The sequence below is a fragment of the Saccostrea echinata genome, unplaced genomic scaffold, assembly GCF_033153115.1.
Source record: "Saccostrea echinata isolate AGI-Se365-2 ecotype Australia unplaced genomic scaffold, CSIRO_AGI_Sech_v1 ptg000040l, whole genome shotgun sequence".
In the NCBI taxonomy this organism is placed as follows: domain Eukaryota; kingdom Metazoa; phylum Mollusca; class Bivalvia; order Ostreida; family Ostreidae; genus Saccostrea; species Saccostrea echinata.
This window is the reverse complement of record NW_026889789.1, coordinates 5,363,657-5,389,771: the sequence shown is the minus strand read 5'-3', so window position 1 is coordinate 5,389,771 and position 26,115 is coordinate 5,363,657. Positions and strand designations below refer to the sequence as shown.

The window sequence follows — 26,115 nt, the reverse complement described above, 5'->3', positions numbered from 1 at the left end:
CTCGTCTTCAAGGTATTGTAAAAAAAAAAATAGGGTAAGATAATAAAAAAAAAATACCAAAGACAAAAAAATTTCTTTGTCACATTGTTACTAATTATTTTAGAACATGAAAGAAGAATATATTAATTTCCGTTGACACATCCGCTCTCCTTACATTGTATATGTACATCCAATAATCTCCAAGTATTGGTTTTAGTTTACCAGTTTTCAATTTATTCTTTTACATGTTGTCTACCTAACATTCAGCATGTTCAACATGGCAATATTAGTATTAAAGTTATGGAAAAAATAGGTATTGCAATGTAATCAATATTTGCTATTAAAATTTGTAATTATAAAATTTCATTGGCATAAAATTTATTATAATTGCGTATGATGTATTATAATTACCATTTGGGGCTTGTCTTCCGGATTGTCAGATGTAAAATAAATTTCAAAATTTTGTATCTGCATTAAACACACTTTAAAAGTTGCTTCAATAAGGATTCTGAAACTTTCAGGTAAGAAAAACCACGTTTAAAAAAAAGAATCACACCTATATACATAAACTCTACAAGGGACGAAAGCTTTAATAGTGGGAAAAATACCCCAACCCACTTCAGCACCTATTTCTGGACCCTACAGCATTAATTTAACTCGTTGTCACGGTTCTTTTCCCTAGTGATGATTTTTTCTAAACGTTGATGCGTCTGTCAGTCGTCAGAACGCGTTCAATCAATAGAAAACGAATAAGATTTCTTCGACTTGAGACTATTTTTTTTCCAATCAAGTTGGAAAGAACGGAAGTTTACAAAAACGCGAGGCCTGGTGGTTGATTGCATGGATACGACATAAGGGCAGATAATCGTTGTATTGGAAAAACCTAGAGGATTACCGAAACAAATTGATAACACCAAAGAAGTTCCAGTTTCGTGGACAAAATAGATTCCGTTCAAGAAAAGGTAGCAAATTTCGCGTACAAAATGGATTGTGTAAAAGAAAAGGCAGTTAATATGATAAAAAATGGCTTTAACTTAGAAATTACCGGGCACTTTTTATATTAAAACGTACCAGTAGGTCGTAATAATAATATTAATTGCTCACTATTGATTTTAGTTTTGTGAACTATATATTTCATTTGTAGCTCATCCGTAATAATTCTTGCATTTTCTTAAATATTTCAAATATTATAATTACATTTTTTAATGGCTCAGTGAAAATTGTGGAGCACTATAGGAATCACATTGTACATCTGTCTGGCGTTCTTCTGTTAACACTTTTTTTTGTGATAGATATTACAGCTCCAACAGTTTTCAAAGAAAGGTTTTCAAATTTGTTACAATAATATATTATTATAAAAGGAAAACACAAATCATAGATTTTAGGGTCATACCACTTTGTCAGTCTGCCTGTCTGTATGTTTGAATGTATATCCATGACACTTTTGATGTGGTGAGATAACTGAAATAGTTTAAGTTTCAACGTAATGTTTTTAAATTATAGGAGATATATATATATATAGATATATATATATATATATATATATATATATATATATATATATATATATATATATATATATATATATATATATATATATATATATATATATATATATATATATATATATATATATAACATAGTATTATAAAACCAATAGGTATCGCAAGATATACCGTAATAAATGTAAACGTAAATACTTTTTTTTTCAATCTATCGTACATGTTTACATATTTTTTTACGTAGATATCAGCATAATAAAAATATATATTTTGTACAATGAAAAATACCAAGATAAATCATGCAAGTGAATGCAAATTTGATTTGAATTTTAAAGATTAATGGCAAAATCATATAATGCACAATGTATGTATAAAGTTTACATAATGTAAAATAATCTTAGCTGGTTTTCTTTTTTTAAATACAGAATACACTGTGTGTCACAGGACGATATAAAGATACAGTTCTTATTAGCATACTTTCAATTCATTTCACTCTTACAAATAACAAGCATTCTGAGAGTATTGCATTAGCAATACTAGTCCCCTACCGGCAAGTGTAATCTGGTCCCCGTTAAATATTGAAAATGCCATAATTCCGTCAAAAATCAATGAAGTGGAACGAAATGCAAACTTGATCTATAACTCATCAAGGTAAAGTCACACACCAAAAATCAGCTCAATATCTACAAACGTTTAGAAAAAAAATTGCAGAAAACCCTGAAAAACAGAAAGGTCATAATTCCGTCAAAAACACTGAAGCAAAACGAAAGGCAAACCTGTAGCCCCTTTCACAAAAAATCTTACGACTATGATTAAAATTTTCCAATTCTTCTATATGTATCTAAATTGTAGTAAGTTACATAAAATTTTATATTTCTATTACATTACAGTATATTGAGAATTATTCTTCTGAAAAAATAATTTTCTTTATTAAACAAAGAAATTACAGAGTTGTAAAATTTTAATCTTACTCGTAAGAATTTTTGTGAAAAAGGCTACTGATCTGTAACTCATCAAGATACATTAACATACAATGAGTACAATAAGTCATTCCAAGAGAATTTTGGGAAAAAAAATTAAAAAAAAAAAAAGCAATGCAGAAATGGAATTTCCAACCACCTGTGATATGTGTATCATTTTAAAGAAGTTAAACAGTTTAAAAGTTGGTAGCGATTTGTAATTCCGAAAATTATTTGCACTCTGCTGATACCGCTTCTCTCGTGAATTCCCAGTATCTCGTTAACTCAGTGGTATCAATGATATGCCGATTAGTAATCGAATGCAAAGGGCACACCATTTTGCGGTCTTCTTTCGGAATCATTGTTTTCGGTAAAAAATGATTCTCGATATTCATTGCAATTGTTCCTCCCTCGTCAGTTTGACACCTAAAGCCTCTGACAAACTGTATCTTTCTGTAAAATGTTCCTGAAAGATTTATCAACATTTCTTCTATTCTTCTTTGTATTTTGCATGTTTTTACTCTTTCCAAAACATAACCTGCGACCGGTTGAAATACTTGAAGCTGTATAGAATCTTTATTTACGGATAGAAGGATATTGTATTCCATATACGAAAACAAAGCAGCGTTCCTGTATAGGCAAGATGTACCCTCATTTTTGAGTACATTCCAACCCTCTTCTTGCATACAAGCAACAACAAGGCGGAAAAACAAGAAAAATGGCAGAAATTCAAACTGATAAATAAGGACAGATGATTTACTCTCTGATTCGTTGATGAGATCTAGAAGTTCTCTTTCTATTTCTTTACGATTCATGCACGGAATATAGTGGGATTCTGTACCAATAGCAAGTAAACCAAGTCTTTGCATAAAATTGAGAAGTGATTCCTTATGACATTGTAGAAATTGTTCATCTTCCTCATATGATTCGTCTTCACTTTCGGAGTCTTTGTCTTCACTTTCGGAGTCTTCGTCTTCACTTTCATAGTTTTGGTTTTCTTTCTTGAGCTTTTCAGTAAACTCTTCATCTATATGTTTCCAAACCTCTTCAAGAAGTCGCACTCGCAAATTTCCTGTTTTGTAATATTCATCCCAGTCACCTTGGGTCACAAGAATGCCTTTGAAATGTATTTCGTCTGTAATGATATGTTTGAAGGCGTCAATAAACCATTGTACATCAATAATTACTTCTTTGTTTAAACCATTTTCATTAAAATACAGAGCTTTTCCAGCATCATGAAAATATTGCAGCATATCTTGTTTTCCCTTTTCAGCTTTATCAGAACATTTCCGCTCTTTAGCAGTAATCTCTGGTACTTCCGTCGTTATTCCTGAGATTTTCAGGATTCTCTTTCTTTGTTTTTTCTGGTTAATTTCTATTTCAAAGAAAGACCATTCTTTTGGAATGTTTTCGTTCCATCTTTTTTTGGAAGCTATATCGAAGAAACATGTTTCCAAATCATGGAGAGGTAAAGTAAAATCTGTACAATAAACATTATGGTCCGTGATGTACTGTGATAAATAAGATGACTTTGGAAACTGAAACCGCAAGCTGCCAATCAGTTCCTTTGTATCCTACAATGATAAAAGTTTTATTTATCCGATTGATTTTCAAGTGGTTACATGTATAATATACTGTCTGTTTTCTCTTTCTGTTAAGACATCATTTGGGACTGTGATTTTATTTCTTTCTTTATAAATCATTATTCCAAACAATACAAAAAGATCCTGGAGTCATACATATTTTTTAAAGTATATATCTATATATATATATATATATATATATATATATATATATATATATATATATATATATATATATATATATATATATATATATATATATATATATATATAAATTGGAGGGGAATCTTAATTGATGAATTGATTGTATATTTAAGTGTCTCTCAAATACTTGCAATAATGATAAGCAAATAATCCAAAAAGACATATATATATTTATCTAATCGGTGCCATGGTGAAAGGCATTTTATTCATTAGAAATTATTAGTAATCACTAAAAGATTTTTTACAATTTTATTATATACTCAACTGTGTATCACTCAATTTTACTATTGTTTTTATGCAATCACAAGACGGTGTGATCCGACATTCCGGATCACCTCAGTGTGGTTTTTTTTTTTTAATCCATATCATCCCTCTCCGAAAATGATGACGTAGTACACAGCTAGTATACATTATGTTTCTTCTTGCATATAAAAAAGCTCCTTAAAAATGTTTAATGATTAAACGTTCTATAATGATCCCAAAAGTTTTCTTTTATCACAATTTGTTAATTATAGAGGGATATATAATAAATTTATCATTATCACAGTAACCTGACTCCAAGAGTCGTATTACGTTCCGTTAATAGGCGTGGATCATCACATCAAACTCGACACTTCCCGTCTCGTTTGATCTGATGATCCACACCCGTCAACTTGACGTGATACGACTCTTCGGATCAAGTTACTGTTATAATAATATATATGTAAAAGTGTTAAGTTCTTTAAAATCTAAAGAAAATCTTCATGATGGTATCTTGTAAATATCAATTTCATTAGATAAATAAAGCTCACCCTGAACCGTCTGTTTCCTTCTTCCCAATGAGTTGCAACAATTATTATTACTGGTTTTGTATCTTTTACGTTGTCAGAACAACAGTACGTATGTATAGACTTTATCCAGAATACAAAGTAGTCTGCAATTAAACATAAAAATGCTCCTTTTTAAAATATTTCAAAAAGTAATAATAAAAATATTAAATTACGGAATAATGAATAATTATGGATATTAAATTATTTGTTTCTGCAGAGACAAACCAGGTTATATGTATCCATGTATATATTATAAAAATTGAATATATGAATGAAAATAAATTATTATTATCAACATTCAGATCTAAGGCAAAAGCTAGTGTCAAAACAAAACGAAAACACGGGGTTAAAAAAATCTGCTTTGACGTTCACCGTAACTCGATCTGCAACGGGGGGTAACAGTTTTATGGCAGTTCATGCAGTTAGAAGGATCTTTCCTTAGACCGATAATAAAATAAATTGAATAAAAAATTTATTACCCAATTTAATTGAACTTTTGTACTTTTCCTATTAAGTAAGGAATAGACACCGTGATTCTAGCTCCTAAACACTTTATTGTCTTTGAATATTTTTCCTGGAGGAAAATGGAAGGTACCCAATGTTGAAAATAAATGAAAATGCTATATATTTTCTTTTTTATTCGATATTACTTCCTCAGCATCCAAAAATAATTTTTCATTGATGTTTAGAGGGTCCTCAATTTCAGTACATTTTAAATGTTTTTATTTTCTTATTTGTTTGTAAGTAAGATAGTTAGCTAGTTAGTTAATTATTATTATTCCCCCGTATCGAAGATTCGGGGCTTCATACATGGAGTTTCTACGCAGTCCGTCGGTCTGTCTGTCAGTCTGTTTGTGTGCAAAAACTTAACCTTGCCCATTACTTGTGATTGGTTGGAGCTATGGCTTTCATATCTTACATGTGTATTCCTTGTGACAAGACCTTTCTTTGGGTATCATCACATTTGACCTTTTGACCTTGACCTTGGAGTTTGACCCAACTTTGCAAAATTTTACTGAACTTTAACCTTGGCCATAACTTTTCAACGCTTGGTGGTAGGGCTTTTATACTTCACATGTGAAATCCTTGTGATAAGTCCTTTCTTTGGATAGCAACAACTTTTGACCCTTTGACATTGACCTTGGAGTTTGACCTACTTTTGGAAAACTTTAACCTTGGCCATAACTTGTGAACGGTTTGTGCTAGGGTTTTCATTCTTCATATATGTAATCCTTGTGGAAAGATCTTCCTTTGGATACCAACAATTGTAATCCATTGACCTTGACCTTAGAGTTTGACCTATTTTTGAAAATCTCTAATATTTGCATAACTTTTGAACCGTTTGGCTTTCATATTTCACCTGTGTATTTCGTGGGAGAAGGCCTTTCCCTGGGCATCACTGATTTTGACCTTTACTTTGATTTTTGACTTACTTTTGGAAAAAAAAAATTAACCTTTTCCATATCTATTTAATTGTTGCTGCTTGGGCTTTCATATTTTACAGGTATATTCCTCGAGACAAAACCTTACTTTGGGTACCAACATATTTGATTTGGATTTGAGAAAGTTTAACCTTTGCTATAAGTTGCCATACGGTAGCATCAGTGTTTCAAAAATACATCTTGATTTTTATTTTGTTTATTTGCTTTTGTTGTTGGTGGTGGTGATGTTGTTTTTCTTTTCGTTTACCTTTAGTTCTGTTTTTAGATATGTTGGATGAAATAAAATGTTACTTTTAAATCAGAATAAATAATTTAATATTTCAAAATTAATACGAGAGAGAGAGAGAGAGAGAGAGAGAGAGAGAGAGAGAGAGAGAGAGAGAGAGAGAGGGTACATTGGGTTCAATTTATTACATGTAATTTGTTTTAAGAAATGTGGACTTTAATCAGAAGATGGAATTTCAAGGCAATTTGTTTATCAAAACATGAAATGATTTTTTTTTAAATTTTCTAAACTTTGGCTATTCATTTTCGGGAACTCAAAAATAAACTTTTTGATCGATACTCGATCTACGCAATGTAAGTCCTGACAGTGATATTATTTTTTAATAAAATGTTTAATCAATGATATATAAATGTAAGCTCAGTAATCGATTTAAATTAATATTGCTTAACTTAAATTTGCCTTCAAATTATGTAACCGTTCACGGTACCTCGGTCGGTAGAGCGCTCGATCCGTGATCAGGAGATCGTGAGTTCGAATCTCGGCCACGACTGACGTAAGTCGATGGGTAGCAACTGCTCCTTCGCCATGCGCTCGGCACGTTGAAGTGAAAGTTGCGGGTCCTTCGGATTAGACCTTAAAAACCGAGGCCCCGTGTCACGGCAGGCGTTGGCACGATAAAGATCCCTCACTGCTAAATGGGCCTGAATGCCGAGTAAAGGTCTAAATTTGAAGCCCTTCACCGGTATATGGTGACGTCTCTTTATGAGTGAAAAATTCTCGAATGGGACGTACTACAACATACAATCAATCAATCAATCGAATTATTTAAAAAGATTTTCCTTTAAGTTCTTTATTTGTTTGTAAAATAATTCTTTAGAATTTTAAAAATCAGATGTTATGTGTGATAAAATATTACAAATACACTGCATAAAACATGAACAGTATGCTTTTAATTTTTTTTATTCTGACGTCAGTATGTTTGAAGGGGTGGGCGATTTCATATAACCGGAACTAACTTTGACATGTGTCAAATTTTATGCTAAGCATATCAATGTCTCTGGCATAAAACTGGGTTGAATTTCATTTAAAACACTTCATTTGGAACTGCGAAGGGTGAAGGAATTATTGAAATTCTGAAAATCCTTTCGACACCTTCAATGAACAACACTTTACCTACATGTACCACTTTGTAAAATTTATCATTTCAAAACTTGGCCAGTCAGGAAATGTTACGTACATATACCAAACACACTTAACTGGACACGAACGGTATAATTAAGTCTGATTTCCAATTAAATTAATCTTTGACCGTAAATTAAACAGCAATTTACAAAACGCGAATAATGCATCAAAACAACAAATATGATTATTTCTGATTCATAAAATTGAAAATTTATTTGATTTAAATAAATGAAAAGATGAAAAAAGAATGATTTCACAGTTTCATGATATTTGGATTATTCCTTTTATATGATGAGCAAAATCTCCAGAAACTACTATTTGTCTATTTCTAAATCATTCCATTTTCACAAAAGAAATTCAGTCGTTTTTCTTGGGAGCCATACATTGGGTGCATTTCAGTCAGAGATAATTGTTAAGTTGCTATCTCCGAGCATGTGGAGCCTGTGATCTCTGATTATTTATGGAAAGGACCTTGTTTTTGATTATTTGAAGGGAGATAAATGTTCAAAAAAGATTGGAAAATCAATCTTCTATTATTTGACCTATTTCTAACTAATTTTTTTAGGATCATGGCGTTCGCACCTTAAGAAAACTATCATTTAAGATTATTAATTATAAGTATGTCAGTAAACATTTGAAATCCCCTCCACCCAACCTACCCAATCCAATCTCCAAATAATCACCACTGAAAATCCTTGAACGTTAATTAATGCATGCAAATTTGTGAATTAAAATTAATTTTGCCAGCTAGTTTGATATGTGAATTATAGTAAGAGCATATTGTTTCAATTAAAATCATAATAATTGTTGTATCTAAAGTGTATCATCTGAATACCCTTAAATTTTTCCTATAATAGTAAATATTTTTTTTTTTTTGATTTTGTCATGTTTCTATTTTGAAAAAGTCAAACATATGTTTTACTCTACCCGGTAGCTTCTAGTTTATTGTTTTTATTTTCGCATCTGGGAATATATGTCAGATTTATACTCATTTCAAACAACAAAATAAACATCTTGGCTGATAGAGAGCCATATTTAAAATGAAATAACTTTCGAATTAATCCAACATGTTTCCAAAACAATTCTTGCCTGGTAATCGCACCATTCTTATGTCTTATGTCCTGTCGTCCCATCATGAGCTAAGTGTAAAACAAACAACTCAAATACTCGCAATCATATACCACTTATGGATACTACTTATAACAACTATTTAAAAAGACAATGAAACAAAAAAATGATTCTATACTTATATATATGATCATCCGGCGCTGTCGCCGTTTAGTTTCATGACGTCCAAAAACGTCATTGTTTCTCAATGCCCGATCCCTATACCTCATACACTTATTTTGAAGAAATTCCCTGGATTTAAGTAAAGACTTGAACCTGTCTTCTTTGTATAACTTTACAATGTCATGGACAGCTGATTTCAATGCATAATATTGTAAATGGATCTATTCATAGTTTTACTTGATTAAAACAGCATAAAGTTCTTTTCGAAGTTCAATATCTACATGTATGACACATTATCAATGTCACTTTTCGATGTGAGAAAGTTTTAACACCCTGACTACAAATCGATATTAACTTTGCATCTTTCATATCTCTAATCTTTTTCGGCTCTAAAAACAAATACTCTAGATGCATTTTATTTCTCTGTAGCCCTTTTTAACATTTCCAAGGTCAATGCCAATTTTTCATGGGTGAAACGTATAAAATGTTGGAAAACGAAACCCCCTTCCTCTTTTTGACGTCATTTCAGCTCCGTGATTGTTTAAATATTTCATATAAATTTTACGATAATATTTCATAGAACCTTTAGATATAGGTAAAAATTGCAAATTTTACGGAAGAATTGTGTCATACCATGTATGTTAAATAATGTGATTTTTGGGTGATCAATGCTCGTATCAAAAGAGTTTTTTTTTCTTTTTCAGTAACACTCATGTAGAGAAAACGTCATCTTCGAGGTTGCGCCACCTGGGCATACCATGGCTTACAAAAACATCAGCAATTCATTGAAATATAAAACTTATGACTTATAGTTTATCATATAGAGAGAAAAGATAACGCTAACGAAATGTATAAAAATTCATTGATGTACCTTAAGAGGCTTAATTTCATAGTGCTAGTCCACGAACGTTTTGATAACCCTTCTTACTTAGAGTTGGAGTCGAACCATAAAAAATCACATTTGACAACTTCTAACCTTGAAAAACTCAAAATATGTAATATTGCCATAAGCACTTTTTTTCAAGGGCCCAATCATATATGCAATAATTTTTGTTGATAGTGAATGCAAGATGACCTCCTTACTGTGTCAAGAAGAGTAAATTTAAGTGATAAGACCACGTTTCCCGCTCAAGAGGCCTTGCAAAGACAATCCTGCAAGTAACATTTGAAGTAGGATGGAGACGAGGAATTAAGACAGAAAAAAAAATTCGAGAGATAATAATAATTATAGACAGGATTGAGCCTGGCTGAATCTCAGAGCAGGAAAAACAGAGGCAGATGGATGGAAGTTGTGGACACGTCTTCAAAGGTGCACCAACAACATCCGGAAGTCAAGAGATATGTGAAGGTGAAGAAGAATGCAAGAACAAAATATTACAACACAACACATGCATGTACAATATCCAAAGAAAAAGTTACATTTATATTCTTTTCAAAATCCCGCCAGACAAAGAGAGAAATACTAATTTATATTGTTGAAGGACTATAAAAATATAAATCAAAGGTGAATTAAAATTGAATTTTCCTAATATTGAATGAAAATTTTAGGAATTTATGAAAACTAACCTCTTTCTCATTAATTAGCAAAAAGTGTTTTTCAAGGCTGATTTTTTTTAAATTAAGATTGTGACCTATGTACTAAAATTTTTTTGTATTTTTTTTTTTTTTACGAATAACTAGGATTACCTTGCGATAAACAAAAGCAGTTTATCTGTGTCCTCAATTTAGAATATGCATTTTTTAGGTAAAATTATAAAACAAACAATTTACATAAAGTTAAAAAATGCAATCTTTCTTTCTTTTCAATTATATAGAAATCAGCACCACCGCCCTACCCCACCCCATCCCCAAAAAGGGATTAGGTTTTCATTTATGAAAATTATAATATGTTCTGTTGCCCCTGTTGCTAGTGATCGAAATGAAAAATTGAGATCAAATGAAAAATTTGAATGATTAAGGGATATCCTAAAAGTGTAGTCTTGTTTTTGGAAATCTTGTTTTTGTTCCAGTATTGCTTGATTATATGCGATTGACTGAGTACATTATTCTTTGTTTACAATGGAGAAAAAATTGTAAAATGCATGGTTTCCTATCAATAAGAACTAAATACAATCCTCTAAGTGACTTCTAAAATTTAAGCGCCAGCTGGCTCCGAATAGAAAAATATTTAGTCGCCAATGCAAATTTCTAGTCGCCAGGCATATTTTACATGTACTAAGGTGCCAATTTTAAAAGCTAATATTAGTCAATATACTGACTCATTGGGGTGACATGGCCTGGGGAAGGGTGGGGTGGGGTGGGAAGACTATTGCAATCTTAAAGAAAAAAATCAACAAGAAATATAAACCAACTAAATTCCAAAAGGTTATAACTTGATCATGTACTGTAAGACTCAATCGACTTAACCACACTGTCCGGAGTCTTTAAAAAAAAAACTTGAATCTTATGAAATATTCTTTAAAACTATTATAATATCAAGAATTTTAATTTATACGATTTACATTTTATGCCCTAACATTTATGTCTTAACGATAACTCTAATGAGTGAAAATTTATTAATTGGCGAATAATGGACAATTTCTTCCGTAGACTTTACTGTGTTTCACAATTGTCGATTTTCTGGAATCAAAAATTACCTGGAGCAACTTATTGTCTTATCTGGTCTACCTGAGCTCTGTGTGCACAGGTGCCATGCGAAATTTCGTTCGCACGTTCTGTATAAACAAACAAGGTGACAACAAAAACACATTGCTAAAAAAAGATTTTCTCAACTTAAAACTTTCTTTTCGCTTCTTCATAAAAAAAATCTTGAAAATGTTTTCAGTTCCGGAATTTGGCGATGATAAGCCAAGTCAATTTAAAGTGGTCGCCAATTTGACGACTTACAAAGAAATTTAGGCGCCAATCTAAATTAGTCGCCAATTAGAGCGCTGTAAAAGATTGTGCTTTTAGAAATGTTTTGAGCGCAAATGTAGATGACAAAAAATAAGAAAACTGACATAAACTGGCCAGGCATAAATGGCCAATCATAATGCATCCTTGTTTTTGTCCAGTACATGTAATCATTTACACACTAAAATGATTTACCGAAAAAAATTATCTCTTTAACGGCACATATATGAAAATCAAACATGTTATATTTAATGAAATGGGAAAAAAATGAAATCAATGTTTCTTTGTTAAAGTATACCTCCATATGTCCACCCAGCGAACACGCTCCCATCTTGATCACACACTTTCTTATCAACCTCCTGGTCAAGACGTTTAGAAGCGTCCACCACCACAACATAGAAAGCTCTCCTGGTCAGGTAAATCTGGTGACAGGCGTAGTACACACACTGTCCTCCGAAGTCAAAGAATGTCAACGTCTTTGCTGCGTCAAAACTTGTATATTTTTCCCCATTTTTGTCCTTGCTATTCTGTGCTAAAAAAATCATCACATGATCAGTATTTCTATTTTCTAAATCAGCATACCTCACATTTTGAAAATATTTTGGAAATATTATACATTACAGAAGCAATGAGGGGGTACTTCTGATTTTCTATTAAAAATTCATAAGTAAGAACTAATTATGTTTTCTTTTAAGAAATCAAGTGGTAAACTTACAACGCTGAAAGTAATTTATTTGCATGATTAAGCACAAGTTAAAGTAATCATATTTTTAGTTTTGTTTAAGAGCGTTGACTCTCTCTCTCTCTCTCTCTCTCTCTCTCTCTTAAAGACATAAGATGGAAAACCATAAACATATGTGTTACCTTTTAATGATTTTAATTCATCACATATAGTAAATATTTCCTCGTGCACCTCCAACCCCTCAGTAGATTCTACTTTCTTAACTTCCTCTTCACTAAATCCCAGAAGACGTTTAAGTAGCGTGGTTTTCCCTGCCCCAGCACATCCTACAATCATCCCCCGGGCGTGATGAACTGTCTGTGTTCCTCTCTTAGCGTACTCCACATACCGCTCTCTGGCCTCCTGGTGCCATCCAAGTACTTCATAAGGGATTCCAACTGTATCATATGAAATCAGTAATTCGGAACACAAATAGTACATTTTTTCAGTTTTAGGAGGAAATCCATGTTATTTGACAGCTTTTATTAATTTTTCAATATCAGGTTTAAAATGCACGTATAGTTATTAGAGCCTCAAAAATATAAAATGAACTCTTTTATCATTTTCGATATCTTCATATAAAATGGTTTAGAGATCGCTTTACTTTATTACTGTACCTATATTCTACGAAATGGTAACATCGTTTTACTTTTGTATCCCATCCTCCGTATAAACTGGTGTTTTGTTCAAGTATTTTTCTATTTTTTTTCCCCAAATAACACCACTCTATTCTTAATAAAATTTTATGAAACTCTTTTCACCTCATCAGAGAAAAGGATGATGATATTCGAAGGTTGATGGACAATTGCAAAAAAAAAAAAAAAAAAAAAAAAAAAAAAAAAAAAAAAAAAAAACCAGACGGGAATCCATACCTTACTGACTCAGATTTATTAAAACTAGGTTGATATAAAACTCTCTGTTGGGAATTCTAATATTCCTGAGGCAAACATAGATTGTGGAAATCTAGAAAATATCCAAAGTTGTTTTGAACATCTTTATTTCTGTCTATAGTAAAACGGCTTCCCCTTATCAAAAGCAATTGAAGCATTAGGATAAGAGGCGCCATCGGCCGGGTTGAAAATACGTTACTTTACTGGTGGAGTACAGAGGATATGTTCATCTTGTGTTCAACATGGATCTCGGATCTCTCTAAATAATGCCAAGCAAGTGACTCTAGTTTCCCCAATTGTAACACGGATATTTAGGAAAATCGTGTATTCTTTCAGACCACAATGGATACAGCGGAGTTTTAAGACTTGTCCATATGTGCTAAACCCATTTGAAACATACATACGCTGCGAAAAAAGTCACCCATACTGTATGTGCCATGCCATTGGAAAGCAGTGTCACAAGTGTTTAAATTTCGGACACTTTAGACGAGTATGCCATTCCAAACGAACATCACCAAAACCCCAAAAACCTGCCAAAATACATCAGAGTGATAAAAGGCGTCTACAGGAACAACTGGATAGTTAGAACTCCATGCGAATGCTGCCCCTTTCGTCATTAAGGTCAGCATTTCAGCAGTTTATGGACCCTGGAGGTAACTTGAAAACTAAATTGAAAGCGATCAAAACTAAATACAATGAGCAATCGAAACAGCTCAAAAACAGGAAGATACCATTACAACTAATGACAAGTTGTACAAACAATTACTTTTAATACTGAACTCTTGAAACGACCTAGTGAGATAAACGGAAGAAATTATTTCCAGTCACCAGAAAACCTGCACAAAATATGAAAAAAAAAACCATTGCCACTCTGAAGCCAGCCAGTCCGACAAAGACATAAATTCGTCTTGTGTCGGAAAACCGAAAACCTAAAGAAGAAAACGAAATTTTAAAAGCTTCCAATGATGGTTTCCGATCAAATCTTATACATATTCGACGGGAATGCCTGCGTGATGATCATCGTGATTCATAGCCACCGTTTTCATCTTAAAGTGTAAAACAAATGCCTGTGACGATCAACAGTAATAACCACGACAAATTAAAACAATTGGACTTCCAAAAACTATTGGCGTTGAAGTCACAGACTTGTTAAGCAGTTGGAAACGGACCGTTGTGCCATCAGGAATCAAACTGCAGTCGGAAAGAAATGCGTAATAAATCCAGAAAATATATTATTGTCGTGAACTCATTATTTGAATTTCTAATAATTCAATTATTAGTAAACGACACAAGCATTTAAACTTTGGGTTTGAATGGACATACATGTACTGCTCATGTATACCCATGAAATTTAAAAGTAACTTTTAATTATTTTTTTTTTAGAGCCAGAAGGGATTGGAAAGGTTCCTATTCCTTATAATTTTATGTTTTTTTTTTAAATAATTATATTTAGAATTACATTAATGAAATTAAACTTCAAGGAAATGATATACTACTAATGTCAACGCCGGGTACTTTTATGGAAATAACATACATTCTGACTATTTCTTTAATTGAAAATTAACAACGAATAATCAAATTTTGACATGGTTTCTACACTGATCTGTACACTATATGCACATTTGTTGGTAGGGTGTTAAAACACTTTCCTTAAGTTTGTGTTAGAGATGAAGCTGGATTTCTTATTTCATTATACTAAAATGAAGTGTAAATAAAAAAAAATGTTCATTTTACCTCAGAATTTGAAAGAGTTTTTTGAATGTTTTTAATAGTTATATTGTGGTGCGTAAGAGCTGAATTATTCTCTCTGGAGTTTATCCCGTGTAAAATACATGCTGTTAAGTATAAATTTTTTGAGTAAGTTGTGAGAAACAATCGTGTTCAAAATAAACTTTTTTCCATAGCTTAGAATATTGACATTTACATGATACAATTTAAATTTAGATGATTTAAAAAAAAAAAAAACAAGTACAATTTCAAAATAATTTGAATTATATTCAGTTACTCATTCTGTGTATAAAAGTGTCTTTAACGTGTACTGTTTGATTGTTATGTTCAAACAATCCATCTAGGTTACCATTAATTCTTATCAAATCGTAATGAATAATTTACATTTGAATCATTATATATTTATTACGTGTACAGAAATACTTACCACGTTCACTAATACTGTCATGAATCCACCCGTCAGACATGGTACAGTGTGTGATGATGTCCAGCTGTAGTTTGTCTATGAAGAGGTCGTACATCTTCTCCGGCCACTTCGGTACATACAGACATCTCTCTCCCTCACTTCTCTTATATTCCCAGGACCTGCAGTATTCTGATATAACGACACGTGACGCCGTGGTCAGGAAAAACTCCAGATCGCTGTCCTCCACCAGACACTCCGTGACAAAGGCGTACATGACGTCATGGCGGATATCGTTTGATGTAAATGTTATTACACCATTTTGTGTTTCTGTGATTCCATCAGGAGGATCTACTAAGCCGTCCTCAGCAATATCATGGAAATATCTGTCTCTGATTTTGTCCCTTGTGATTCTGTGTGATTGTTCATTGAGATTCAGTTGATATTTCTCAGTTAACAGTAAGCAATACAGTAGACATCTGATTTCCGGTGAATAGTTATGGTATTTACCTGAAATTATGAAAACAAAAGATAGGAACATTAAAAGTGTTAAAGTAGCAGAATGATGTTCGCAATGAATATATATTTACATTTGCAATTTTTTTCATCTGTATAGCACTATATCAAAAAGGCATTATTTTAGTCTGTATAAATGTTTATCACATTACCATATAAAAATTTAGAACCACGAACCATCAAAATGTTTCAAAAATTTTGGATAAATTTAAAGTATGATTTCACACAGCATATCGTACGCTATATTGTAGTGCACAATGCTATGCTACTCTACATATATATATTTATTTTCCCACAGATGCCACCGTCTTAAGTGCTTGCGCAGCACCAAATATAACGATGAAGATAAAAAGTGCTAAAAAACTTTGAACAGTAGTTAGAAGACTACTAGTGACCACACTCAAGTACTAATTCCAAACTTTGCAGAGACAATAATGTTACATATCTGCATGTTAATGCAAAATACATGTATCTAAAAGGTACTCAATTGGCAATATGAACTTTACATTTTATGAACATTGAGCTATCAAAAATTGAAGTAAAGTCTTAATCCGTAATCTGTCAACCATTTAGATGTAGAATATAATTAGCTCAAATTTTACATGTGTTATTTGATATACAATTTAAAATTACGTTCTTTTTATTCATGCTTAACTACATCCTCACAATGTCAAGGTTTTGTGATTTCGGAACTCCACACAAACCCTTGACATAAGTCGCTATTTAAAAGTTGGGCTAGAAAGTTACTGTTTTATTTGTTCCTGGTCTAGGACTGGAACCAATCAGAAAACAGCTTTTATTGAAGGTGAGTTTTAAAAAAACAATTATGAATCGTCTTTAAAATGGAAAGTGTCAATATTGTATGATTTGTAACTAGTTACTTTAAATGTAACATCAAGGATTAATTTTTTGAAGAACGTCCTCCTTACAATCGCAAAAGATATGCTCTGGAGTTGGGCAGTTTGATAACGACGGATTTCAAAAAATATATTCTCATCGGTAAGTCTATAATTACCCATTAGGTCATGTGTAACCACAAGCCCAACTTTTAAATAGGACTTATGTCAAGGATTTGTGTGGAGTTCCGAATTCTCAAAACTTCGACATTGTGACGATGGCTTAACTACATCAAAGAAAGATTCAGAATTCAACGTTTTTGTAGTCAACTAAGCACAGATAAATTAAAAAAAAAATGTCAAAATAATTTCATAATAAAGTGTCGAGATCAATTTTCAATTTTTTTCTGGTACTAGATGTTGAACGTAATACTTTTCCCCTCAGATTCTTCATATATAAACAAAAATATAAATATAAATGCATACAATTCGCAAAAATTATGTGCATTGTAGATAAACCTAAAGCGGAATGAGTTTGATTTGTTCACATGCACACCGATATTCTAAAGGATGAAATGTATGGTATTTATGCGTTAAAAATCGGTTAAAATCTCGTGTTCTTAATTCAGTTGTCAATAGACGTTAACTAACTTACTCTTAAACAAAAAGCTCTCTCTCTCTCTCTCCCTCTCTCTCTCTCTCTCGTTTCATTTTTGTCTTCTATATTAGCCTTTTACGATAAATCCCCTTCCTCTTCTTCTGTAGACTTCCTGTTCTTCGTAGTCAGCTTAGACTGTGATACTCTTTAATCATGTACAGTGCCAAAAAGAGTGAAGACTTCAAGGAATAAAACTAATGGAATGAATGGGACATCATTTTTACGATGTTTGTTTTACAAGTGTGTAAGAAGCGATACATGAATACTAGAAGTATTTAACCTATTGAAAAGAGCTCATATAGAGGCACTTTTAAGTCTGTACAGAAGGAGGGGGTGGGGGGGGCATACCCATTTTTAAAAAAAATACGATTCAGATTTTTTTTCACTACCAAAAATGGAAAATGAAGAGCAAGAAGCCGTGGAACACATTGCTAACCTGATCACTTTTATAAGTATTAAGCAATTATCAGTTCAGTACTTAAAAAGATTAAATATATTATTAAGTGGTCCCACCCTAACCCTAACTGGTGATTTGATCAAACTTTCTTCCATATTAATATGATCATATTAATATAATCATTGTTTACTGTTCTTGAGGAAATTTCTAAAAAAAAATCCTACACATGTATATTCATATGTTTTACTTTGATCGTCTAATGTGGCCCCAGCCTAACCTTAGGGGTCATGATTTGAACAAATTTGAATCTACATCACCTGATGATTTTCTGTTTTAACGAAATCATGACTTTGCTGTTCTTGAGAAGACGATTTTAAAGATATTTCCTATATGTTTCTGTGTAGGATTTCGATCCCCTGTTGTGAACCTAATCTACCCACAGGGTCATGATTTGAACAAACCTGAATCTACATGAGGATGCTTCGTATTGATATTACTAATCATGGCTTTGCAGGTCATCAGGAGATGATTTTTAAGAAGTTTTCGCATATATTCCTATGTATAAGTCTGATTCCCTTTTGTGGCCTCATCCTACCCCGGGGATCATGATTTGAACAAACGCAGCACTGTTAAGGCGTACTTCGAAGAAATCAACAGAATATAAACGTGCATAAATACATACCTTTTTAAACTGAATTTATTTTTGTAAAGGTACTATATTACCTTATGACTTTAACATTCTTTGAAATAACATTGTATACCCCGCTCTGTACTGAATTTGGTTTGGTCACGTTATTTGACAGTCACGTGATAAATGCATGTAATGTGTACTGTATTTAGGTCACAAACAAATTTCAATATCGCAAGGGCATACCCTAGTTAAAAAAATTAAAGTAATGGATTGTTTCTACATGACTTGTGGTTAATGGAAAGTGCTGCTGCTTTAAATAGAATTCGCATTTTATTAGTTTAAATTTCAAGTTATCTGGTTAATGTCGAAATATGTGTGACTCTTACCAAGTATTTTATGTATTTATTAAGTTATGCTATCGATTTCAGGAAAGCAGCAGCACTTTTCATGTTAAGGAATATGTCCGTTATGTGTATTCAAAAATGGTCCCGATCTATTAAGTGCATGCCCTTGCGAAAAGGCGATTTAATGAGGCACCTCGGCGTGAAACATGCACACCCTTTAGACAAAAACACGGTAGAATTAATTCAATACATTCTCTCGACATTTTTTAAATAATGGCACTAAACAAACGTTTCAGATTTGTATTAATGGTCTACCTAAGATTTGCAAGTAATATTCTGTTTAATAATAAAATGCATTTTTCACTGTGAAAAAATTACTTGATCCGCCTCTCACTGCACATAAAATGCGTCAAACTTTCAATGATGACGTCATGTCGACAAGTGCATTGCGATCAGTGACTTGTTTATATCTCGCTGTGTGGGATTTAACTAGCGACAAAAATGAATGCAGTGATAAGTTTTGATGTAGTTCATTACTCTTATGCAGTTGAGATTCGCAAATTAGGCCTATTTCATTTTCTGTTATTGTGAGGAATTGCTATATTTGTGTGATGTCACAGTAAACTTTTACCGTATAAATTAGGCCCCGCCCCCTTTATGCAGCCTTAACAGAGCTGCGAATTTGAATCTACATGACCTCAGGATGCTTCTGTATTAATATTACTTATCATGACCTTGAAGAATGTTTTTCCTGTATGTTCCTGTGTATAAATTCGATCTCTCTGTTGTCGTCTCGCCCTATCTGCGGGGGGGTCATAATTTGAACAAATTTGAATCTACGCTATGTAAAGAAACTTTCACACAAGTTAAGACTATTCTGGCGTAGCTGTTTTTGAGGAGAAGATGTCATTATTTTTTGAACTTATTTTGATTTTTTTTTTTTTTTTTTTTTTTTGGACAAACCTGAATTCCATTTACCTAAGGATGCATTGTGGCAGGTTTGGTTAAAATTGAAGTCGATAAAACTATGAAAAGTTAACAACGACAACAGAGACACCGACGACAGAAAACGGACAAATTTTGATCAAAAAAGCTCATTTGAGCCTTCGGCTAAGGTGAGCTAAAAAATATAAATATTTCTTTAAAAGGGGCAGGGGTTACAATTTTCATTTTAATAGACTCCTCTTACCAACTTAGAACGGTCCGTTGTGAAGAGGGGGGTTCTGCGGACACCTTTTATTTTTTATACAGATCTTAACAGCTCTGAAATTGAATAACTCCGGACCCCCCATCCCCCTTTCTTCTATAAAACTGTGCATAGGCATGCGCATCATTTTATATCCATAGAAAAGTGTCCAATCGGCTGTCAAATGTATCCGAAATTTTATTACATCTGAAAGCATTTTGAGGTAAAATACCGAGGTAATCCATGCCAGTTGAAATGATAAAAAGGTGTCCAACTTACAAATTGCACACGTTGTGTATATAAACTAAAGTATAAAAGACAGCACTACGATGTCGATCGTGCCTTCCAATATTTGGACTCTTATTTATAATGTAGTGGTTTGCCTACCAGTTTTCTTATCTAGTATGATCAAGCACAGCATGGATCGGACAGCTTTTACAAATTAGATCAATTTGTTAAGAAACAGATTCAAATGGTAAATAGATTTATCTATCTATAGATTTATCAATTAATAGAAGGGAAACCCTGCAGAAGTGACGCTATGAAAAAGGTGAAGATAACGAACAGTGATCAATCTTTAATAATTTACAAACAATACAAATCTGTGAACAGGGCATTACCGCGGATCGCCGGAAATTCCAGAGGTGGGATCAGGTGCCTAGGAGAAGTAAGCATTTCCTGTTGACCGGTCTCACTCAACGTTTTTCTTTTCACGTCTTTCCGAATCCGGTCCAATGTTTTTTTTTTCTTTCTTTTTTTTTTCTTTCTTTTTTTTTTAAAATAAAACATTGATTAAGATCACTGACGATAGGATTTGCCAAAAACAGCCCACTTGCTAGTGCCTCTCCTCCAATATCCAAACGGCAGAAAAAAACATGTTTATGAATTATGCAGAACGTGTCATTAGATAAACTCGTTAGTAAACTTTTAAGGGGGGTGGGGGTCTGAATCAAACTGAATCAGGTAAAGTTTATGTCATATATACATAAAAATCCATTGGAGAAGAAATAATCAGAAATTTGACTTTATACAGTAAAACTCGTTTAGTACGAACACGGATATAGCGAATTCACGGATATAGCAAAGTTTTATGGAATCCCCGGCGAAAGTCTTAACAAATCCTAGGAATATATTACGGTTATAACGAACTCTGATATAACGAATTTACGGATATAGCGAACTGATTTTCTGTCCCGTAGAGGTTAAAAATAGCGAAAATTACATCTTTTATTACGAATTTTCAATATCTTAAGTTTCAAAATATTAAACTGACATTAATTTTTAAAAGTATTTAGATTTGAAATTCCATTCCTCAGAAATATTTAGTAGCCCAAGTAATATGTTGCATTCAATGCCTCCCAGAACTTATTTGGTAGTAATACTTGAAGGAAAAAATGAATATTGCGAATTCATTATATATACTTAAACGATTTTTTTTATACGGATATAACGAATTACAGATATAGAGAAGTAAATTCACAGGTCCCCAGGACTTCGCTATAATTGAGTTTTACTAAATATATATATATATATATATATATATGAAAATTAAAAATAACAAGACAACAATGTTAGTAAAACGTAAGCGCTTTCATTATACTTCTTCAGACGTTTTACAATTCAAAACAATTCAAACATGTGACGTTATAACGCTACCTGATGATAACGTCAACAACAATGCAATGACGTCACAATGCTTATAGAGGAAACAATTATAGAGTCTAAGTAAAATTACTTTGTTCATTAATAGCGTAATAAATAATAAAGTCATGAAACAGTCTATATTAAACTATTTAAGGACGGTTTAAAAATCTTGATGAAATGTTTTTCTTTTTCCCGTCTTTCTAAAAGATTTTCTGTTTTGAGTTTATAAAAGGGATAAACTGAGAATTGTCCCTGTCCACAAACAGCAAGATGTTCACTGAGTTTTATTTTTCTGTACTCGGGTTGGTTGATATGTTGTCTATGTATGCGTATACGAGTGCGTAGTGTGGTCCCCGTTTCTCCTATGTATAATTGTCCGCATCCAGTGCATGTTATACAATAAATAACGTTTTTAGATGCACAGGTCATATCTGCATTGATTGTAAATTCTTTATTTCCGAGTGTAAAAGTACTTCCCTCTTTAATATACTGGCAGGTTCCACAACGTGAATCAGAGCATTTATTGACCACATACAAATTCCGTTCGTGAAATGTAGATTTACACAATATTCTTCGGAGGTTTTTAGGTTGTCTTTTACTGTTGATGAATTTATATTTTTCCAGTTCTTTGGACATTTTCTCATCCGTCTGTAGAATGTTGTTGAGGTGACGCACTGTAGAGGTTATATTCCTGTTCTTTGGATTGTATGTAGTTACAAGCGGTAATATTGCAGAATCTGATGTGTCACTTTTTGAAGAATTAATAAGTTTATCTCTGTCGATTTCTATAGCCTTTCTGATTCCGTCCTCAATGATTCCAAGAGGATAGCATTGTTCAAGCAGATATTTTTTTAATTCATTCAGACGTTCATCTCTTTTTTTCTTGTCGCTAACAATAGTGCAGATTCTTCTAGCTAAATTGTAAGGGATTGAACGTTACGTATGACTTGGATGACAGGAACTGAAATGGAGATATTGATGTGTGTCTGTCGGTTTGTAGTATATGTCTGTCGAAATACATTCTCCATGCTTTGCTATAAGGACGTCCAAAAACGGAATGCTTTGTAAACTTTCGTCCATTGTGAAGTTGATGTCAGGATCTAGATCGTTTATAATATTTAGGTAAACTGCTAGATTCGCATCGCTGTCATTCCAAATGATAAAACAATCGTCAAGGTATCTTTTCCAATTGTTCTTTATATTTTCTGAAGTCTGTTGGTCAAAGTACTGAGTAGTTTTTTCATACATCCTCTCCTCTAGATATCCTAGTGTAAGGGTGGCATAAGTAGGGGCCATCTTTGTACCCATTGCCGTTCCTTTCTTTTGTGCATAATGTTTGTCGTTAAAAGAGAAAGTATTATTTTCCAATACTATTTTACTAGCCTCTAAGATGAAGTCTTTGCTGAAACGCTCATTAATTTTTTGTGGATATTTATCAATCCAGTACTCGAGCGCCTTGACACCAAGAGAAGTAGTAATATTAGTGTACAAATTAGTAACATCCATTGTGACTAGCTTGGCATCATGACTAACTTTTTCAGGAAGATGTTTCAGGAAATCTAGATCATCCCGAACATAACTTTTTACTTCTAAACATAAAGGTTTCAGTAATATGTCCATAAGATGACTCAGCCTTTGTGTTGGAGCTTTTGGTCCACCCACGATAGGTCTAAATGTAAGATCCTCTGGATCGCTACATGTAATGTATGCAGAGTTTTGTATTTTGATCGCTTCCTTAATTATTTTAGATTTGTGTATCTTAGGAAGTCCATAAAAGGCACTTTCTCTAAAATCAAAATTAGTCAAAAAGTCCTCTTCTTTGGCTGTTAAAAAGGAAGTTGTATTGTGGTTTTTTATTAAGTTTTTAATTTTTCGCATTGTCTTTTTATCACTGTTCTCTGATATTTCATCGTAAAACTCGCTGTTATTGAGCATTTGTAATATTTTTGTTTTGTAAAATTCTGCGTTCATAACTACTACTGCTCCACCCTTGTCTGCTTCTTTGATTACGATTGAACTGTCGTTTGACAATGATTGAACAGCCTTTTCCTCTTCTTTTCGTAAATTATTTCTTGTGTTATTTTTTTCATTATTTAGAGGTATATTTTGCAGAGTATTACAAACGGTGTCAAGGAGACTGTTCCTTCCTTTCTTTGGATTAAAATTTGATTTGTTCCTAACAAGATCACCTTCAGACGTGTTTTCGTCTTCGTCATCATTATGAAAATACTCTGCTAGTCTTAATTTTCTTGTATATTCCTTGATATCCTTAGATAATTCCTGAAGATTAGAGTCACTTAGTGTTGGTGTAAATTTTAATCCTTTTGACAGTAATTTTATTTCAGCCGCGTTTAATGGCCTACTTGACAGGTTTATCACTTTTGGGTCTATGGTTCCCAATTTTTCCTCTGTCCTTGTAGGTATTGGTATATGCTGAAATCTTTGACCTTGGCTCTGTTTGCCTCCTCCTAAAAAATAATGTGAAGATTTCTTTCCAATGTAAGTTGTACCATTTCTTCTGAATAAGTTTCCAGAAGGATTGAAGAACTTCATAGGTCCCTGTCCAGGATTTCTGTTTCTAAATGATTGTTTTTCTGTTGAATATCTTCCCCGAGATTGGTGGAATTTGTTCTTGTTATACCTCATTGTTGAAGGATTATTTTCTCGATGCTGCATCTTCCATGTTTTTCTCCAATACATAGTATCGGGAATTTGAAACGAACTCCTGTTAATTTGTTGAGTGGTTTCCTTGTTACTAGATATGTTTTTCGGTCTACTGACTGCTTCAGCATAGCTTAATTCCTGTTGTCTTGAGTTAGTTGCTTGTAGTGTTTTCTCTTTGTTATTTTTTGTTGTAGACTCTTTATGAAGTCTTTCCTTAATAACTCCGTTTCCGTATTTTCTTACGTAATCAAGTAGCCAAATTTCCTTGTATCGCCATCTATCAAGTGATTTCTTTTCTTCTTTTTCGCAATCTGATTTCCAAATACTTAGAAGAATTTCTAAGACTCTACCCGTTGCTTTTGTTTTTAATGCTGTATTCATTTGCTCATCAATGTTAATTACATTTTGTTGAGAGATACTTGATCTCATGCGTAGTAATTCTATTTCACCTTTGACTCTCTCTACAGCAACGTTGACTCGAACTTTTGTTTGTTCCTCGGGCTCTCCGCGAATGCTTGTAATTCTATATTTGCGAGGCAAAGTTGGATTTTCTTCATTAAGCCATTTCTCATATTGTTCCGCATCCTTAGAATTATTGATTTGCTTCCAATACAGCTGTTTTCTGGTATTTAGTTTTCTACTCCATTCTTTTTTCATTGTTTGTTTAATTTTGTGAGCTTCTTTTTGTAAAGCAAGTTCATTGATTTCTCGTTGAATTATCTCACTTGGAGATTGATACACCACTTGATCATCATTTACGCTGGATGTAAAAACTGATTTTACATACGTTTCCTCATTTACAGAATGGTTAGAGCCTTTGTCACCTACCTTGATTAAGTTTTTAAACATTTCAATGGATGCGTCCATTTTCTCCTCAATGAAATTTATCCTAGCAAGAATCTCACTCAATAAATCGTTTGTTTCCTCATGGTGATTTTCCATATATGTCGCCATCTCGGTCACTGGTTAGAATATATCCAAAAAATGAAAAGAAATATCACAGTGTCCGGTAATTAATATGAAAATTAAAAATAACAAGGCAACAATGTTAGTAAAACGTAAGCGCTTTCATTATACTTCTTCAGACGTTTTACAATTCAAAACAATTCAAACATGTGACGTTATAACGCTACCTGATGATAACGTCAACAACAATGCAATGACGTCACAATGCTTATAGAGGAAACAATTATAGAGTCTAAGTAAAATTACTTTGTTCATTAATAGCGTAATAAATAATAAAGTCATGAAACAGTCTATATTAAACTATTTAAGGACGGTTTAAAAATCTTGATGAAATGTTTTTCTTTTTCCCGTCTTTCTAAAAGATTTTCTGTTTTGAGTTTATAAAAGGGATAAACTGAGAATTGTCCCTGTCCACAAACAGCAAGATGTTCACTGAGTTTTATTTTTCTGTACTCGGGTTGGTTGATATGTTGTCTATGTATGCGTATACGAGTGCGTAGTGTGGTCCCCGTTTCTCCTATGT

General features: G+C 32.7%; 1 protein-coding gene across 1 annotated transcript in view; it reads right to left on the bottom strand.

Annotated features, from left to right (window-relative positions):
* Nucleotides 1-2,670: 2,670 nt before the first annotated feature.
* The window catches only part of LOC133200540 (uncharacterized), a 35,675-nt gene continuing 12,230 nt past the window's right edge, over nucleotides 2,671-26,115 (bottom strand). The window contains exons 4-8 of the mRNA XM_061336325.1: nucleotides 15,775-16,260; nucleotides 12,873-13,127; nucleotides 12,307-12,540; nucleotides 5,019-5,140; nucleotides 2,671-4,014 (exon numbers count right to left, since the gene is read on the bottom strand). Coding sequence (XP_061192309.1) covers nucleotides 2,671-4,014; nucleotides 5,019-5,140; nucleotides 12,307-12,540; nucleotides 12,873-13,127; nucleotides 15,775-16,260 — 2,441 coding nt within the window. The remainder of the gene's footprint in view (nucleotides 4,015-5,018; nucleotides 5,141-12,306; nucleotides 12,541-12,872; nucleotides 13,128-15,774; nucleotides 16,261-26,115) is intronic.